Source organism: Tetrao urogallus (assembly GCF_951394365.1).
Source record: "Tetrao urogallus genome assembly, chromosome: 3".
NCBI classification, from domain to species: Eukaryota; Metazoa; Chordata; class Aves; order Galliformes; family Phasianidae; genus Tetrao; species Tetrao urogallus.
Genome location: NC_136815.1, coordinates 54,326,574 through 54,344,980, shown reverse-complemented (window position 1 = coordinate 54,344,980; position 18,407 = coordinate 54,326,574). Strand labels below are relative to the sequence as shown.

Genomic DNA, 18,407 nt, shown 5'->3' with positions numbered 1-18,407 from the left:
TCCAGTCCCCTTATCTGTTCCTTTTTCTTTGAACATTCTGCTCACAACAACTTCTGTTGCAGGACAATTCAAAAATATCCTTGGTTCTTGAGATCATCTTGCTAGGTGCAATCCATCTCAGGGGCTGTAGTAGTTACTTCCTGATATCAAGGAGATGATATGAATTTGCAGAATTTGGAGAATTGAAAGAATTGAGTAAATAACTTCAGGCGAGTGATAGTAATCATCATCTTTCTAAGAGCTAAAATCTTCTGTTCCAGAATTCCTGTTGCCATACTATTGTGTGCTACTAACACCTAATCTTAGGGGTTTTTTTAATTATTATTATGTTTTTATTTTGAATTGCTTTGAAAATTCACATTACAACAAGGTATTTTGAATTCTTTTGTTTATGAATGAGCTTCTAAATATTAATGATTTTTGTCTTCCAGTTGACCTGATAGGTAGCTGTATAGAACAGATGAAGCATATTCATGCGCAGCTGAATTTGGATTCTCTAAAGCCTGGGAAAGCACAGAAAAAAAAGGTAACTGTAAAAAAAACAAAAACAAAAACAAAACAACAAAAAACACAAAACCAAAACAAACAAACAAAAAACAAACCAGAAGACTGATATGATAAGATACTTCTCAGCTTTTTTTTTTCTTTTCTCTCTCCTTGAAGTGTGTACTGTGGGTAGCTGCCTCAGATGAAAGAAAATAAATGACAGCTTGTAGTGGATCTTTATAGTAGGACTTCCTTAAGAATCCCCACATACAGGGATTTTGCAAACTTGATTGTTTGTTTGTTTTTTTCAGAGTTGGACTTCCAGCCTTAACAATCATGTCCCTGCCCAGCATAGCTCATTCTTCTCACCTTGTTTGCACAAGAATATATCTTTTCCATTTTTCAGTTTTTCCTCCCTCTTTTAAGCTGTCCTAGCCATTTTCTTATTGTCTTTTCCTGCACCAATCTCTTTTCTGTCCCACAACTTGTGCATTTTACTTGTGCATATAAACCTTGTTTTTTATTCTCTGTTATTCTTCTGTTCTTTGTTTTCCAATTACATTCCATTTTCTGTCCTACGTAGTTGGATTGGATGCCTTGATCTCTTATCAGACTCAGCTGACCTTGTCATTAGCTTATCAGCTTGTTTACCTCATGTATATGCTCCTTCCACTGTCAATATTCTGATGTTTTTCCCTCCATTCACAAGGGTTTTTTTAGCTTTTCTTTTTTAATTTTCATTCATTCCATCAGCAGATTCATCTATTACCCAGCTCTTCCTTACCACATCTAAAAATAGATGATTTATTATAGTACAACAGTTTCATAAGTTTCTGCCTGCTTTCTACTATTTTCATCTAGAAGAATTATTAAAATGCAAGAAGTGACTTCTGCTGTCAAATTTGATATCTCATACAATCCCACATTAACTTGCAATTGCAGAAAGTATCTTTCTGCAGGATAGATGTGCACTGTTTAAGCTAGATATTATTTTTCTCTTTGGCATTGGTACAAACAGACATTAAGCTTGATTTGTGAGGATGTGAAACTGCATTTTGTAACAATGAGCTCTTACAGGAATTTGACCCTGATATTTGAAGATCATAATGATTTCTTTTCAGACCACCTAAACACTTTACTATCCCTTCTTCAAGGGATGGAGGCTGAAAAGTGTCCTGTGCTGGGTATGCCCATAGAGGTCTATATTTGTTGGGCTGAGAAAGCTGGGGGTATGTGCTTCTCAGAAAATGTAGAAGCAATTTAAAATCTGAAAGAAAGAACCCTCTGAGAAAGGTGACCTTGACTAGCCAGAAGGATTTTTTTATATTTAATAAAGAATTTTTTGAAAGAAATTTGCAGGAAACTTTTTGACACATTTCCCCATTCAATTGGGACTGTAAATTGCTGCAGCATATGTAAGTGTGCTCTTGTTCGTATGTGGTGGCACATAAAGATAAGTAATTTGGTTTTGTATGAGAGAAAGCCATACAAACCACCTGTCAGCCCACTTTGGGGCACATCTCTTAAAGTATGGTTAACAGAGGTAATTCTTTGCCTTATTTTGACTGTTGGGAAGAATGTATTTGAACTAACTTCAGTCTCAGAGTAACTGAGGCATTCGACCTGAGATTCCTTTTCTGTCACAATAATTGTCATGATACTAGCCAAGTACACATACAAATAGCCAAGCTTTAGAAAAGGTCTCAGAACAAGATCTTAGTAAAAATCAAGATAGCCTAAAGCAAATAACTTAAGATAGTGCCATCAACACAATCCATAGGCTTTTTAACCTTCTAGCAGCTCACACTTAAGTATTAGTTGTATTAAGTTGTATAGTTGTATAAGTTGTATTAAGTATTAGTTGTAGCTTGGGGAATTTTATAAGATTTATTGCTATTTGAGTTTATCAAGTAAGTTAATCCATAAAAAAGTTCTTCAAAGATCTATTTTGTATCTTACTTAGTTAAAAACAAGACAACCAGTCATAAGAGGATTTTAAAAGGAGGATATGTATATTTCCTTTTTTTTTATTACATCTGACTTTCATTAACTTTTTTGAGATAAATTCGCAATTAATTTTTAAATGTCATCAACTGTACATGGTATGATTTACAAGCAAATACTGTTGTTTCACCTCATTGGAGAATAAGCATGAATCCTACTTTACATCTTTTTTCCTTTATGCTTATAGATGGAAGTATGGAAACAGTCTCCTGGGTTGAACAGTCTTGCTGGAATTTGGTCATCTTTCAGAAATGGCTTAGTGTATCAACCTCATGGTAGTTAGAGGTCAAGCCATCATTAGCTTTTTAGTGTCACAGAACTACCATGAAGATAGATATTTTTTTTCACTTTTATACTTGAAAATCTTCATGATAGTTCACTGTCCAAAGGTCTGCATTTATCTTTGTACTATTCTTATAAGGTCAGCAACTTTCCAATATGAAGAATTGTGAACTAAGACAGAGAGAATATATCAATGAATTGGTCTGACTAAATACAGAGATCTGCAAGATAAGAGATCAAAAGAGATTGTTTATTTTCACACAAGGATTTTAAATAGGTGCTTTTAGGAAGTGATTTATCTGACTTTTTTTAGATTTCTGCTTTAGGATGGTACTAATCAATAAACAAACAAACCTGGGAATTGTTCCATCCCATTCTTCTTTAATTGTCAGAGAAATTGAGCTCTACATTACAGATCTCTGCATTTGGCCAGTTCAGTCCCGCTGGAAATAGTGTGGCTTAAAAAGAGAGAGGAGGAAGAGTGCAGGTATACATACTTAAAGTTAATTGAAAGAAATCTAACCTGAAATCAGAGGGAAAGTATATGGAAGACGTGACCTGTCATTGATACCTTAGATTTTCACCTCTCATTTGAAATATCCTTCTTTCCATGCATTGTTTTTGTATTTTTGTGCTTATCTTCAAATGTTTTTATCTAAATAGGAGGATAGCCTTAAAAAGCAGTTAAGATGTGCTATGCAGCTTCTTAGAAACTGCCTCTTTCAAAATGAAGAATGCAAGGTAAGTAATTCCTTACAGGAGTACCTCTGTCAAGGGCATGTGCTTAGCCTCCTTTTTGTATATAGAGCAACATGTTAGTAGGACTAGAGGGAATGTCCTCAAGTTGTGCCAGGGGAGATTTAGGTTGGATGTTAGGAAATACTGGAATGGGCTGCCCAGGAAGGTTGTGGAGTCACAGACCTTGGTGACGCTCAGAGAACATTTAGATGTTGTGCTGAGGGACATAGTTTCATGAGAACTATTGGTGATAGGTGGAAGATTGGACTGGATGATCTTGTAGGTCTTTTCCAACCTTGGTGATTTAAGGATTCTATATGTTACAGGCCTACATAAGCCAATTGCTTATCTGAATGGTGTATATCCCAATGCCATTGCTTTGGCTACACTGATGCAACCTTTCCCTTCAAGAATCAAGACCATTTCCTTTACACCAAGGAAAAAAATCAAATGAGATTATTGTTGAGAGTTCTCCTTATTTTCATCAAGGGTCTGCAGAGTTGGTTTCTTGAAGGAGAGAAGGATGTTGTTGATAACTGGTTTTCTATTATTTGCTCTGTACAACTGCACTTTTTTATTTCCATGCTTTTTGAGTTCCAGTTAACTTAATTGGAGTAGCTGTAGAAGGGGAACTTGAGTGAATAAATCTTTGCCTTTATTTGCATGTCTCCCAGTAATTAAAACTTTTTAGGGTAGTTCTAGAATAAAAAGTTTAGCTTACTGCCATATTTCTTCAGAGGGATAAATTTAATTGCTAGAAAATAATTGTCAGTATTATTGTATTATAAAGCTGTGCAGAAACAAAAATACAGATATGTAATGTATACTTGAGAATTTGCTACCGAAGTATTTTAATACTAAGATATATATGGCAACGCGTAGGCATGCATATCACTAAAAGTGATTTCAAAGGAGTTTACTGAAATAAAAATTAAATATTTGAAACTGAACAATGTCTATAAAGAATTGTCTTGTGGAATCATACATGTTTCTGTACAATACTTTAAAGCAAACTAATGAAGCACAGTAAGAAAAAACTTGTTTTTCTCACTTTGTTTATACTTCAAAGTATGTAGTATATACTATAGTAATGTAGTAATTATATAGTAATATAGTATTTACATAGTAATATAAATACTTCATCTTATTTTCACAGATAGCAGCACTCAAAGCTCACCTTGTTCCTGTTCTGCATTTGTTATGGCCATGGCTTTTAATAGATGACTCCTCAATGGAAATAGCTCTGCATTTGCTTTGTGTCTACACTGCATACTACCCTGCAGGTATAGTCTCTCTGTGATGTAATATATCAAAATGTTTAAAAAGAATAATTAGGATAGCATAAAAAAGGAGCAGAAAAAAGCATAATGGGAGAAGAATGTTTATTACTACTGCTAGAGAAGAGTATAAAAGCACTGGTCCATCAAAGTCTATCAAGAGTTTTAATTTTAACACATTCAAGTCTTCTGCTCAGATCCTGTTTCACTGGGTTGAATTTAGCAATAATACAGTTGTATTAAAGGATTAAATAGCATTTAATTCAAACCATGTCTGTTGGTTACACTGAAAGTCTTACTGAAGTAAATAGTATACTGTGGAAATACTGCTATGGGAATTTTATTGTCGAGAACAATGTTATCAGTACTTCATACAGTTTATATTTTGTTCCTTGTTGAAAATATAGTAATCTACTTTAATTTCATATTGTATTTCTTCTATTTATATATTGATCTCAGTAACTTGATTGATAAAAATACACTTTTCATAAGAATCCTCTTTGTTTAAGGAAATCCTCTTTTCCACTGAGTAAATTATCCCCACTACTCATTCCATATCCAGGTTATCAACTTAGATAACAATTTGTTTGTGACTTGAGGAAACAGGTATTTGACGATTTCTCCCTACCAAAATACCCTTAGGAGTTAGTTTTTAAGAGTATATTAACAACTGAGCATTTTCATCCTCTTTTTAAGCTTATATCTCCAGATCTTGCATCAGTCTATATCTTTTTCATAAATAGTTATTTTTAAAGTGGTCTTCAGAAATACATGAATGTGTTCACCAGCCACAGTGAATGTGTCAGGTTCTGTGAAATGCTGGAAATTAATCCTTGCTAATAAGATTTTAAATTCATAATGTTTTCTCTTTCTGTTCATAATTGTTGTTTATGAGGTGAACCAAACTTGCTTAGTCTAAACTGCTTATCCACTTCTGCTTAATGCAGTCAAAGAAAACATATAGATGTTTATAACGGTTAAAAATGGTCTGATTTTTATTAACTTTTGCCATATAAATAATTAACCATGGTTACAGTTACAATGGTTACAAATGGTTACAAATACCACTAAACCATGGTTACAAATACCACTAAACAAAAATGTATAAATGTGTATTTTTACATAAACATTGTATTGGTAACTTACTTGTTACTAAGTTACAACAGGGAACTGTTGATGTGTTAATTTGAGCTTGTAGTTCTGTAGTGTAGCATTTGACTTTGTACTATGATTAAAACTTTCACAAGTACAGAGACCTGATTTCTAAAACAGATTCAGAGGATCGGTTTCAATTCTCATGCCACATAGCAGCAGTATTTCTGAGAGTGTACCTGTCTTTAAGGAGACACTCTAAGACAGCAATTACTATTTTTTTTAACAGTAGAAGAACAGTGGGCTGCTGTTCCTTTAAATTGTCGTGTTCACCATTCTTTCATTAATTTCTTCTTTTTATAAAATGTATACATATTTGGTCTTATATGGTAAATGTTTTATTTCCTTAAGGTTGTGCTTCACTTTGTTGGACCAGTGGTGGACAATCATCACTTGTGTCTGTAAGAAGTGCAGCTGGCAGTTCATTAATGCATAACATCTTGAAATTGGCTTCCCAAGTATCCGATGATAACAGCCCACTTCAGCACGTGATTTTTGATCTTCTTTCTAACCTTGCTCTATCTCATGACTGTAAAGGAATTATTCAGAAAGTAAGTAAATAATATTCTTCACTTTTTTTTCTTTTAATATGTGATGTAAGCATTTTGCTTTTTGTAATAAACCCTCATACTTCAGTATGGAGTGTCTTGTGATCGTAGCTAAACTGTCCCATCTTTCTCCGCCTTTACCCATTTGTGAGTAGATGCTCTAGTCCCTTACACATCTTTGTGGCCCTTTGTTGTGTTCTTCACCATGCCCATGTCTCTTGTGTACTGAAACACTCGAAACTGGGGACAGTACTACAGGCTTGCCAGTAGAGAGGAAGAATTTTCTCCCTCAACCTGATGGCAATGCTTTGTCTAATGCAGCCTAAGATACTTTTAGCCTTGTCAGTGGCAGTGGCACATTTCTACCTTATGTTCCACTGGGATCTGTGAGTCCTTGTCTACAAAGCTGCTTTCTATCTGGGTGGCCCTCAGCATGTAGTGGGAGTACCCACATATTTCTCCTTGTTGAAGTTCATGAAGTATTTGCCAGCCAAATTTTCCAGGTTCTGGAGTTCCCCCTAGATGGCAGCATGATCCTCTCACATACCAGCCACTCTTCCTTGCTTTGTGTCATTTGCAAACTTGCTGCAGATACGTTGCCCATGACTGTATATGGAGGGAATGATACTGTTCATTTAGCACTTGTTAATATAAGTGAGGAATAAAGAACATATTGTGTAAGTACTACACTGATTCAATAAAATTGCTTATAGGTCATTTTGGGGACAAAAGCAATAAATACAAAGCAAATCAGAATGCTTATGTAGTGATGGAAGTTCTAATTTAAATAAATATATTGTATTAATACAACTAAAACATTAATATTAGGTTTTGGTCAAGTATATACCTTGGAAAGTCTAAACAGCAGTGAAGAAACCATTAAACAGTATATATCCTAACATCCTTTTTGTTCCTTCTGACAGAGTAACTTCCTGCAGAACTTTTTGTCTCTTTCATTACCAAAAGGAAGTCATAAAAATCCTAGCAATGTGTGTACTCTTTGGCTAAAGCTGCTACTGAACATATCTTTTGGAGAAGATGGACAGCAAATGATTATGAAGATAAATGGGTTTTTAGACCAGATAGTGGAAATGTGTAAATGCAAGCACAAGAGCAGCCAACATATAGCACTACTTATTCTACATAACATATGTTTTAGTCCAACAAATAAGCCTAAGATATTAGCTAATGGTAAGTGCATGAAGGGTATTAAATCTAATAAAAAATGTCTTCCATGATACCATATTTTTGGTGCAGTTTGTGTTACTGATCAAGATCTTAGTATTATTTAGAAAAGCATATTTGTAAAAATGATTTTGATAGAAGCTGTTTTAGAACTGATGCTTTGGCAGAAATGCATTCAAAATAAGAATATTTAGCAAAAGGAAAAGCAAAATGGTTTTTACAAAATTATTGTGAAGGATTTGTAATAATCTAGTTCACAACTTTTTAATATAAATTTCTACCCTAGAAGTTCATCTCTTCAAACGAAACATTATTTCCTGCAAATCATGGCTATTGAAACAAACTATTATGTTTTTTATCATGCGCTGAAAATGTTTGTGGTAGTGGTGAAGTTATGATCATGGCATATGTTTTATGTAACAACAGGGACAGAACTGTTCTTGTTTGGGTTTTTTGTTTTGTTTGGTTTGGTTTTGTTGTTGTTGTTGTTCTTTAGGGTGTTTCAGGTTCTGTCATTTAATTGCAGACAGAATACTCCTGCCTTCCTTATGACTTCTCAGCAGGTCTTCTATAGTGCCCATCCTTTTCGATTTTTCCCTGATGCTGCCTTAATTAAGCATACATTGTTCATATACATTATCTGTGAATTTTGTTAAGTGAACAATCTTACCTGACTCTGGTTTCACGGTCAGGCTAGGAAATTAAGGTACCTAATTTTATAGAGAAAATTTTAATTTTAGAGAGAAAAATATTTTTCATCAGTTACAAATTACTTGCATAGCAATTACTATGGAAAATAAAAACATCTTAATCTCCATCTTGATGTGGCTATAATTGTGGCTCCTGAGAGTTATAAAACAACTTCATAGCTTCCTCAGTCCCTATGCATATCTGATGGCTGTATAACATGTGTATGTTTTATTACTCATTACTTATTTTTTAGCACTCGTTTTTTTTTTTGTTTTTGTTTTTAAACACTCTCTGAGCATATTTAAATTTAATCTGATATTGTAACTTGTGTAATTCCTCACTATACCAATACATCATAAAACGTGCACTCCAAGTATAAAACTAGAGAAATGTAAATATAATTATGGCTTTGATATTTTCTTGATGGTCTATTTGTTCTATTTATTTATTTTAAGATAAAGCTATTGCAGTGCTAACTACCTGTTTGGAAAGTGACAGTTGTGCAGTTCAGAGAATTGGAGCAGCTTCACTTTGGGCATTGCTTCACAACTATCAGAAGGTTAGTATTTGAGAAATACTTGAATAAAAATGTGATGTTTCTTTTAAGCATGGCAACTTTTAAGTAAATAAAATTAAAACTTACATTAGCAGCTCTATCTTCTTATTTTAATCACAGAGGTACTCAGGATTGGGGTTTGAACCACAGAAGTCAACTTGTCCTGTGTGATTTCACTCTGCTTATATAAATACAGTTTGTATGATGATAGCATATGCTAATTCTAAAATTCAAGAATTTCACTTCCAATTGAGTTGTTGCCAATATTTATTTACAAGCAGGGAAACTGAGTTTGTTGTTAAAAGTGTCAAGGTGGGGGAAAGAAATGAAGTCATTGTATTTTGTTTCTGTGTGCTACAGGCAAAAGTGACTTTGAAGAATCCATCAATAAGGAGAAAAATAGATGAAGCATATTCTTTAGTGAAAAGTAAGTTTTTTAACCTCAGCTAATTCCAATTCTGTATTTTTCAAGTAGCTCACTAGTGCATTTTAATATATATTGTCAGAGTAATTTTTGGCTTGCTGCTAGGTTTTGAGAGTATACTTTCATCTCTAAAATCATGAGTACTGATCAGATTTATAGCCAGACATCTTTTAAATGTAAATAGTAAAATGTCATTTGCTTAAAAAAATTCATACAAGATCTCAGGTGATAGATAAGGTTCATTTGCAAGAATAGGTCTGATTTTTATCTGCAGCAAATTGTTTTATTTTGTTTCATTCTGTATTCCTGTGTTAATGATTTAGGAAAAAAAAGTTGTTCTTGTAGCTTAAAATTTGCTTAAAGAGTTCTCAAAGTCACTATATTCAGTTACATAGAGAAGGAATCAGAGCAGATGGTTGTGCCAGTCCTAAATCACTATACTATTAATTAGTTGGCTTTTTGAAAACTTAAGGGTTTTCTGAAGTACCTGAAGATAACTACAGTTTTGAGTAGCTTTTGTATGATAGATTGCTAAATTCAAGAGCATTCATTTTGAAATGATATTCAAGCATTAGTCTGGAGCTGCAGCTTCAGTAGGTAATAATGCATTTGTATGTTGTAATTTGTTGCATCAGACTCTCATCTTGCAAAAACATGCAAATACTTAATTTTAAATCAATGAATTTTCCTCCTTAATTAATTCACTCTACACTAGTATTCAAACAGGGTTATCAGTGCAGAGGCTTGTGATACAAAGTTACTTTTATATTCTGAAAGACAGAATTACCACAAAATTTCTGCTTACAGTACACTATTTGTCAGGATCTTAACTGGGAGATGCCAAAACAGCTCACAGCTTAATTCTTCCTCAGAATCACATAATCACAGAGAGGTTGGAAAAGACCTTCCTCCCTGGGCAGCCCATTCCAGTGCCTGACCACTCTTTCAGAAAAGTAGTATTTCCCAAATCCAGCCTGAATCTCCCCTGGCGCAGCTTGAAGCCATTCCCTCTCGTTCTATCACCAGTTACACGAGAGAAGCAGCCAACCCCCAGCTCACTACAACCTCCCTTCAGGAAGTTATAGAGAGCAACAAGGTTTCCCCTGAGCCTCCTCTTCTCCAGAATGAACAATCCCAGCTCCTTCAGCTGCTCCTCATAAGGCCTGTGCTCCAGACCCTTCACCAGCTTTGTCACCTTTCTTTGAATCCACTCCAGGGCCTCAATGTCTTTCTTCCATTGAGGGGTCCAAAACTGGACACAGTACTCGAGGTGCAGCCTCACCAGAGCTGAGTACAGGGGGACAATCACTTCCCTGCTTCTGCTGGCTGCACTATTTCTAATGCAAGTCAGGATGCCATTGGCCTTCTTGGCCACCTGGGCACACTGCTGGCTCATGTTCAGCTGAGCATCAATCAACACCCCCAGGTCCATTTCCTCTACACAGTCTTCCTGCCACTCCGCCCCAAGCCTGTAGCGTCGCCTGGGGTTGTTGCGGCCAAAGTGCAGGACCTGGCATTCAGCCTTGTTGAACCTCATCCCATTGGCTTCAGCCCAGCTATCCAGCCTGTCCAGGTCTCTCTGTAGAGGCTCTCTACCCCCAGGCAGATTGATACTTGCAGCCAACTTGGTGTCATCTGCAAACTTACTGAGGGTGCACTAAATGCCCTCCCATATTATGTCAACTCTAATCCATTGTGCTGATGTTCCAAATTCATCCTTTACTAAGTCAAACACCAACTGCAGTATAAAGCAAGGTTTTCATATACTAAAAACATGCTTATAGACAACTTTTTGTTGACTTATAGCACAACAAAACTTAGACTGTTCAAATCATGAAGTTTAATCAACAAGGTAGAAATACGTGGTTTTCACAAACTAGTACTTAATAATATTGATCCATGTTTATTGATATACTACTTTACAATGGAAAGTCGTAGTCTGAAATATTGATTTTTTAACTTCAGTAAACATTTAAATATCAAAATAATGACTACAAAATACTTTATGGACCTGTAGTTGTTACAGTTTACAGTCATGTGAAGTTGTCTTCAATATTTTCCCGCATAAAGTTTCTTTATTGACCTGCCCTGGTGATTCTTCAATTAATTCACAGTGACAATTGAACTAAAATGATAGATTGTCTTAAGTAGTGGATTTTTTTCAACATGTCTTTTGTACTTTTTCATTGCTCACTTTGCTTTCCCCCAAAAGTTTTGGAAAAAAAAACCAAGGGATTATGTTATTGTAGTACATCAGAATCAAAAGACAGTTTTCACTTTGTTCTTACTTTGTTCTTACAACTGAGTGGGGTCTTGGAAAGCAAGCACACATGTGCACACACAAACTCAAACAAACACATAAACAAGAAAATTGAAACATTAAAGTATTTGTTTTAATTTTTTACTCCATAATGCAGAATGCTCATAAAATAGGATATGGATTAAATGCGAGGCATTTGATTTGATCTTTGGAAAATATAATTTTTTATTAAGAATCAATTCGAAATTAAAATCTTGCTTTTATTTCATTTTAGGTACTCCACAGCCAGAAGGAAATGAGCTAAATGCCTATTACGTAAAATGCTTAGAGAATGTAGTGCAGCTTCTGGATTGTTAACAACTATCAGATGAATTCTCATCTTGAAATCAGACAGATTGCTCAATGGGAGTCTGGAATTCAAAGAAAGCACTTTTAATTCATGGATTTATGGCAGCAGCATGCATGCTGTGGAAGAAATTTATGAAGTCTTTGAGAAAGGGAGTTGATTGCTTTGAGCCAAAGAAGTTGCATTAAATGTAGCTTAAACTTTTTGTACTCTAATCCCAATGGGGAATTATAGTGATGCTGCTATGTAAAGTACATATGAAGAAGAATGAATGTGCAGAGAAAAGAGATGTGAAAAGTCAGTAATTTTTTAAATTGTTACTATAAGTTATTAGAATTGATGTTTTGGATTGGTCTTAATAAAATTTTGCTTTTTAAAAAAAATTTGTTTAATTCAGTTTAATGTTTGCTTATAATCTGTAATTTTTAATGTTGCAGATAAACACACTGAAAACAGATTTAAGAACTTAAAATATTGACAGTCATGCTGTGTTATACCTGTCAGGTATAGAGTAGCAGTCGATGGTCCCTTCCAACACAACCCGTTCTATGACTTTACAAAATAGATTATGTATGTGACTTGATACTTCTTGTATGACATAACCGTGGTGCTTACAATAGCTGGATTAAGTCATTACTGTAGATGTAATTCAGTTATCAGCTATCTATCCTGTCCCTGACAAAACAAAACTCTGAGAGACCATCAAAGCCTGATTCTTTTTCATATATGCACTGTATATGGTTACTTGCAAAGTAATTGTTAAATGTTGTCGTTCTCATCCCACAGTATTGCAGAAATTTAAGCTGCAAGGCTAGTGAGAGTGAGAATGATCAACTGTTAGCTCTGCAAGTTAGTGTTTTCTGCCAAGTTTAGTGGATATGTATCACACTAGCAAGTACTGATTCCTCTTTTTTTCAGCATAATCAATCCTAATGATTTCTCTCAATTTAAGTTGTAAGTCACAACAAAGATTGCTTGCCACTTTGCTTCCTTTGTCAGAGACAAAAAATGAGAGCACTTATTGCCAAATTAGTTTTAATGGAAGTAAGTAATCATTTAGCAAGAGCTCTTTCAGAGTGCAGAAATACACGTGGATCTGATTAGATAAAATAGAGCTGTATTTTTAAAACTTATTCAGCCTTGAATTTTATTTCAGTCTGATTCATATTACAGTGTTTTTACTGATCCAGAATTCTTGAAGTCCATAGCCTTGTAAAGAAAGCAGTGTATTCTCAAGAAATGGAACTACACAATGTTGCAGAGTGCAAATCGAGAGATGTTTGAAGTCTCATAGCTCTAAAGGCAAACTAACAGCCTCACTATTGATCCATGCAAGTCTGCAGACAGGACTTTGTCTTGTAAAATCTTCACAGCATGCTGGAAATCAATTTATCTTTTTCTTTTTTTTTTTTTTTTTTCCCTTCTGAATATCTGTAATCATAATTTAATTATATCATTGAATTCACATACAGTATAATAATAAGAACATAGAACAGATGCCTGTACTCTTAAGCATTTCAATTTTACTGAGCTGTAGAAATTCTTGAAGAAATTATTCATGTTAAAAAATCCATAGAAATTGCTAGTACATTTGTTTTTACAGAGCAAAGATAGAACTTCTATTTCTCTGTATTTTGAGATGTTTACAGTATTGGGAGGCAACTGTAGCAATGGCATAAGTAAACAGTTGTGGTTGGTATTTATTTATTCTCAGGAAAATTTAAAGATTTTAGCCTCTAAGGAATATATACTTCAAATCTCTGGACCTGCTCCAACAGCTCGGTGTCCTTCTTGTGTTGAGGGCCCCAGAACTGAATGCAGTACTCCAGGTGAGTTCTCACCAGTGGAGAGTAGAGGGGCAGAATCGATTCCCTCAACCTGCTGCTCATGCTTCTCTTAATGCAAGCCAGGATACGGTTGGCTTGGGCTGCAAGCACACATTACTGGCTCGTGTTGAATCTTTCATCAACCGACACCCCTAAATCCTTCTCCTCAGGGCTGCATTTGTGCTTGGGATTTTTCTGACCCAGGTGCAGGACCTTGCACTTGGCTTTGTTGAACTTCATGAGGTTGGCATAGACCCACCTCTCAAGCCTGTTCAGGTCCTTCCGGATAGCATCCCTTCCCTCAGCTTGTCTACTGCAACCCACAACTTGGTGTCATCTGCAAACTTGCTGAGGGTGCACTCAAACCCACTATCTGTCATCTACAAAGATGTTAAATAACAGCAGTCCCAGCACTGATCACTGAGGAATGCCACTTGTTACCAGTCTCCTCTTGGACATTGAGTCACTGACAACAACTCTCTGAATGTGACCATCCAGCCAATTCCTTATCACGTGAGTGGTCCAATCCATCCTTCTTCAGTGTGATGATCAGGATGTCATGAGGGACGGTTTCAAATGCTTTGCACAAGTCCAGGTAGTTGATGGCAGTTTCTCTTCCTTTATCCACTAACATTGTAACTCTACCATAAAAAGACAAGTCTGTCAGGCATGACTTGCCCTTGGTGTAGCCATGTTGGTTACCACCAGTCATTCTCATCACGTATTTTCTATGCTCTTTAGTAGGGCCTTCAGGGGGATCTGCTCCATGGATTACCTGACTTTGTTCAGTAACTGTAATAAATTTACTGAAGACTCAACTCATCAGTATTAATGCGTTAAAATGGTAACAGGAACCAGTCATTATCAAACTACTCTGAAAAATAATGATTTGTTTAAATTGCATCATAGAACAAAAGGATTCAATATTATTTGTTTATTGAAAAACACGTACATTATTACATTTTCTTGTTGCTCATTACTTTTTCTAAATGGTATTAATTCCTCCTGCTTCTTAAGACCAGCCAAAAGTAACAGATGATTTCAGGAACCTGACAGATATCTGTTAGTCTGTGGTTTTACCAGGCGTGGGTGATGCATGCTAGTCCTTTTGGCTAATTTCAGACTTGTGAAAGATGCGTCTTACAACTTGCAGAAAATGATTATATCTGTTTAAAGGGTAAGACTGCTAACCTTGCTCACCCTTCAAATGTGCTCCAAGAAATTATCATAGTAACTAGTTGTGACAGATAATTAGCACAGACAAAAATGTTTTATTCATCTTAAATTGTATATATTAAAGTTGCAGTGAGCTACGTACTTTTCCCAAACACAATGTATCATTGCATGTGGTGCTTTAAACTGAAACTGAGGTTGATTTATTAAACAAGTATTCCAGTACAAACAAGTATTTTGTAGCAAACAGACACTTCCAAAAATGAAATCTGATGTAGGTTGCATGAAGTAATCTTTTATGATCTTAAGTATAGAGCTTTATTTACTTAGATGTTTTGAGATTTTAAGGCAGACGGAGAAAAAAAAACAATAAAATTCAGAATGGAAATAAGCAATATTTTGAGATCCTAGCGGGTATTTCAGGGTAAAATTAAGTTCAGTAAAATTATAGGAGAAAGCTAGCTCGATGTTTGCCCTGTTGAGAATTCTCTTCACAATCCATGAGGACAGAGAGTTGTACCTAAATTCGAAAGCATAAATGGCACTCATCCATATTTCTTTAATGGACACACAGGTCAAAGCCTGCTGGTTCACTTTATTTTGACCAGAAAATTCTGTCTGAATGCAGTGCCTAATACTGTTGGCAATAAGGATCAAATGAAATCAAGTCCCAGTTTGTCTGCTGCTTCTCTCCAAAAACAAGGGAAAAAGTGTTTTAGCTGTGCCCTCGAGATTCTTGGTTCTGATATGTAGCTGCTGATCACTGATTTGCAAATCATTGTAGTGCAAAAGATGTTGTGCAATGTTTTCTCAAAAATAAGAAAGAGGACCAAGAAAACTTGGTTTATGTCCTTTCACGTATCTGCTTTCAGAAGTATTACTCAGTAATGGGAGTTCTGACTGTATCAAAGTTGACAATCTGTTTTGAGGAGCCTGAGATCAATAACCCCAAATCATGTGTATTATGTGAGAGCTTACTATAAAATGATTTGTACCTAACTTGCTGCTTAAAAATAGAAATTTAGCATTGTTGTTGATGTAATGTTTGCTGAAGGCAGCAAAAAAAAAAAGAAAAAAGAAGTCTATTTTCTAAAAGTGATAAGACTCATACTAAAATTTGATGAAAAAAAAAATATCTTGTTTTTGTGTGAAATTTCTCGATCAGCCAGGCAGGATTGGTTAGTTGCAGCCAATATAGCCAACAAAGTGTAGGTCTGATCCTGCAAGCAATGCCCATCCACAGGTACTTTCTGGAAGAACTAATTGTGCTTCTTATTCACAGGTAAAACTTTTCTTGTTCCATAGGAGAAGTGCTTTTAAAAACAATGTGACACAGAGTAGCATGGGAGAAGTAACACTGCTAGTGAGTCAAATGATTGAGATGTTTAAAGCCATCAAAATGCAATTTGACAATTCTCAGACCTTCATGTAGGTAATGTAAGTTTTTTCACTAGAACAAGCAATTTGCATGCCTTGCAGTCTTTCCTAGGTGTTGTCTATCTTTATTTTAAAAGGCAGTATTAGAAATGCTTTATAATGAAAAAAATATTTTAGGAAGACTGACCTGACAGTGAGATGCATATGGGAACAAGCAGCAGCAAAGAATGACCTTTAAAATCAGATATCTTCTGTTCTTCCTCCTTCAATAATCTTAAGTAGCAGAGGAAGGATAGCAGATATCCTCTCGGACTGGGTCTCGATGTGTTATGGGCACAGGGAGCTATAAGACCACCCGTGTCCTTCTTTTGGATCCATTAATGATAAATGTGTGTTACGAAAAACTTGCTACCCAATTTAATGAGCTCTAAATCTTATGTAAGCCGTTGTTAGATTATGTCAGTCTTTTAATAAGTTTAAAAAGAAGATCATGTCTTCTCATTTAGTTTTCTATGTTGTTAGGTCTTCATCACAGACTACTACTGACTTCAGAAACCACCTGAACAACACTGAAGAATTAAAAAAAAAAAACAAACAAGAAAAAATCCACAACTCTTTAGAAGCTTCTGTGAGAAGACAGTTCTCAAAATCTAGGTGGGTTGAGAAAGATGCATGCTTGACTGAGGCAACAGTACCCAATATGTTAATATCAGAATAGCAGTGCTCATCACATAATTCCAAATTCAAGGTATTTTAGAAAAGCTCAAAATGCCACCACTTCAAAGTGATTTTTACCAAATCAAGAAGGGGAAAATTGCTTTTCCTATGAGTTCTAGGCTTCTCTGTAATTGATGATTTCCTCAGAGGGGCATTTCCTATTGCCATGGCAACTGGATTATGACTCACAACTTTTCTGAAACTTTTAGACTGGTTTTGAGTCTGTTTGTGTGAATTAAGGCATCTACTGCTCATTAATCCAGTGCTCGGGTGTCCTGGGTTTGCTTCTTGGAATTCTTGCAGTGGTTGCCTTGCACTTGCAAAAGATACCATTTCCAGCACTGAGAATAACTTTCAACCAAGGAATATCAAATTCCCCCATCAGCTGGTTTCTGACCTAATAAAAAAACGCTGCACTCGAGACAGAACCCTTGTATTGTCAGAAATTACAGTGCACAGTGAATGATTTGCAAAGCTGCTCTCTGAAGGATCCCATTAGCCCAGGAGCAGGTGTGGAGTCACACCAGGGGGGCCTCTGGGGTTTGGGGGCCCTGTGGCCTGCGGTCAGCCCTGTGGCCTGAGGCTTGCCCTCCTGTTTAGGGGCCAGGACAGCCAAAGCTCTGCTTGGGAGGAAGCGGTGGTGGTTAGCACAATGCTGGTGATGGCTTCAGAACACCTCTCAGTGCTGTCGTTATGTTTTAAGAAGTACCTCCGCACATTTGGAGTAGTTCTTGACAGTAATTTGGTGCCGCATTTTTTCACATTTATTAGGTTCATCATCCAGCAACAGGGGGACAAAAATTGAACTAAGCTACTTGCCAAAATGACCAAGTTCAGGGTCAGAAAAATGTCAGTTTATTTATTTATTTTTTTTAAGCTGAATTTCTTAATGACAACAGTAACAGAAAAAAGAAAACACACAACACTGTCACAGCAATAGGTTGTTTGGAGTCTGTACATGATTAAATAAACTTGTGGGTTTTGTCCTATGTACATTAAAAAAAACTTTTAATGGCAAAACAATTAACATCTAATACAGATGAAAAATTGTTATGTGTGTAATAAAAAACTGATTTAAGAAAATGACATAAAAATCTAAAGAAAAAATCTAATTTCAGGTGATGCTGGACTAGATCCTGGAAGGGGAAATATAATTATATAGGCAAATTCACTATGGAGTGTAGCAGGAATGAAGTCAAAGTGTAATCACCCAAAACGTAGCTTTTCAGGGCAGATTGTTTTATTCTTCTGCTGAACTGAAACATCTCTTAATGGTAATAAATGTTACTCTGTGCTGGGGGTGTATTTGCAATAAATTATCAGAAGAAAGTTCTTTAGCTGCCTACACATTTTTTCATATGACTCT

General features: G+C 35.6%; 1 protein-coding gene across 1 annotated transcript in view; it reads left to right on the top strand.

Moving 5' to 3' along the window:
• Positions 1–11,959, top strand: part of RTTN (rotatin) — a gene marked incomplete at both ends in the record, with an annotated part of 77,792 nt that extends 65,833 nt beyond the window's left edge. Inside the window, 8 exons of the mRNA XM_079533350.1 lie at positions 432–526; positions 3,436–3,513; positions 4,667–4,793; positions 6,291–6,490; positions 7,411–7,678; positions 8,818–8,921; positions 9,279–9,345; positions 11,877–11,959. Coding sequence (XP_079389476.1) covers positions 432–526; positions 3,436–3,513; positions 4,667–4,793; positions 6,291–6,490; positions 7,411–7,678; positions 8,818–8,921; positions 9,279–9,345; positions 11,877–11,959 — 1,022 coding nt within the window. The remainder of the gene's footprint in view (positions 1–431; positions 527–3,435; positions 3,514–4,666; positions 4,794–6,290; positions 6,491–7,410; positions 7,679–8,817; positions 8,922–9,278; positions 9,346–11,876) is intronic.
• Between the last annotated feature and the right edge of the window lie 6,448 nt (positions 11,960–18,407).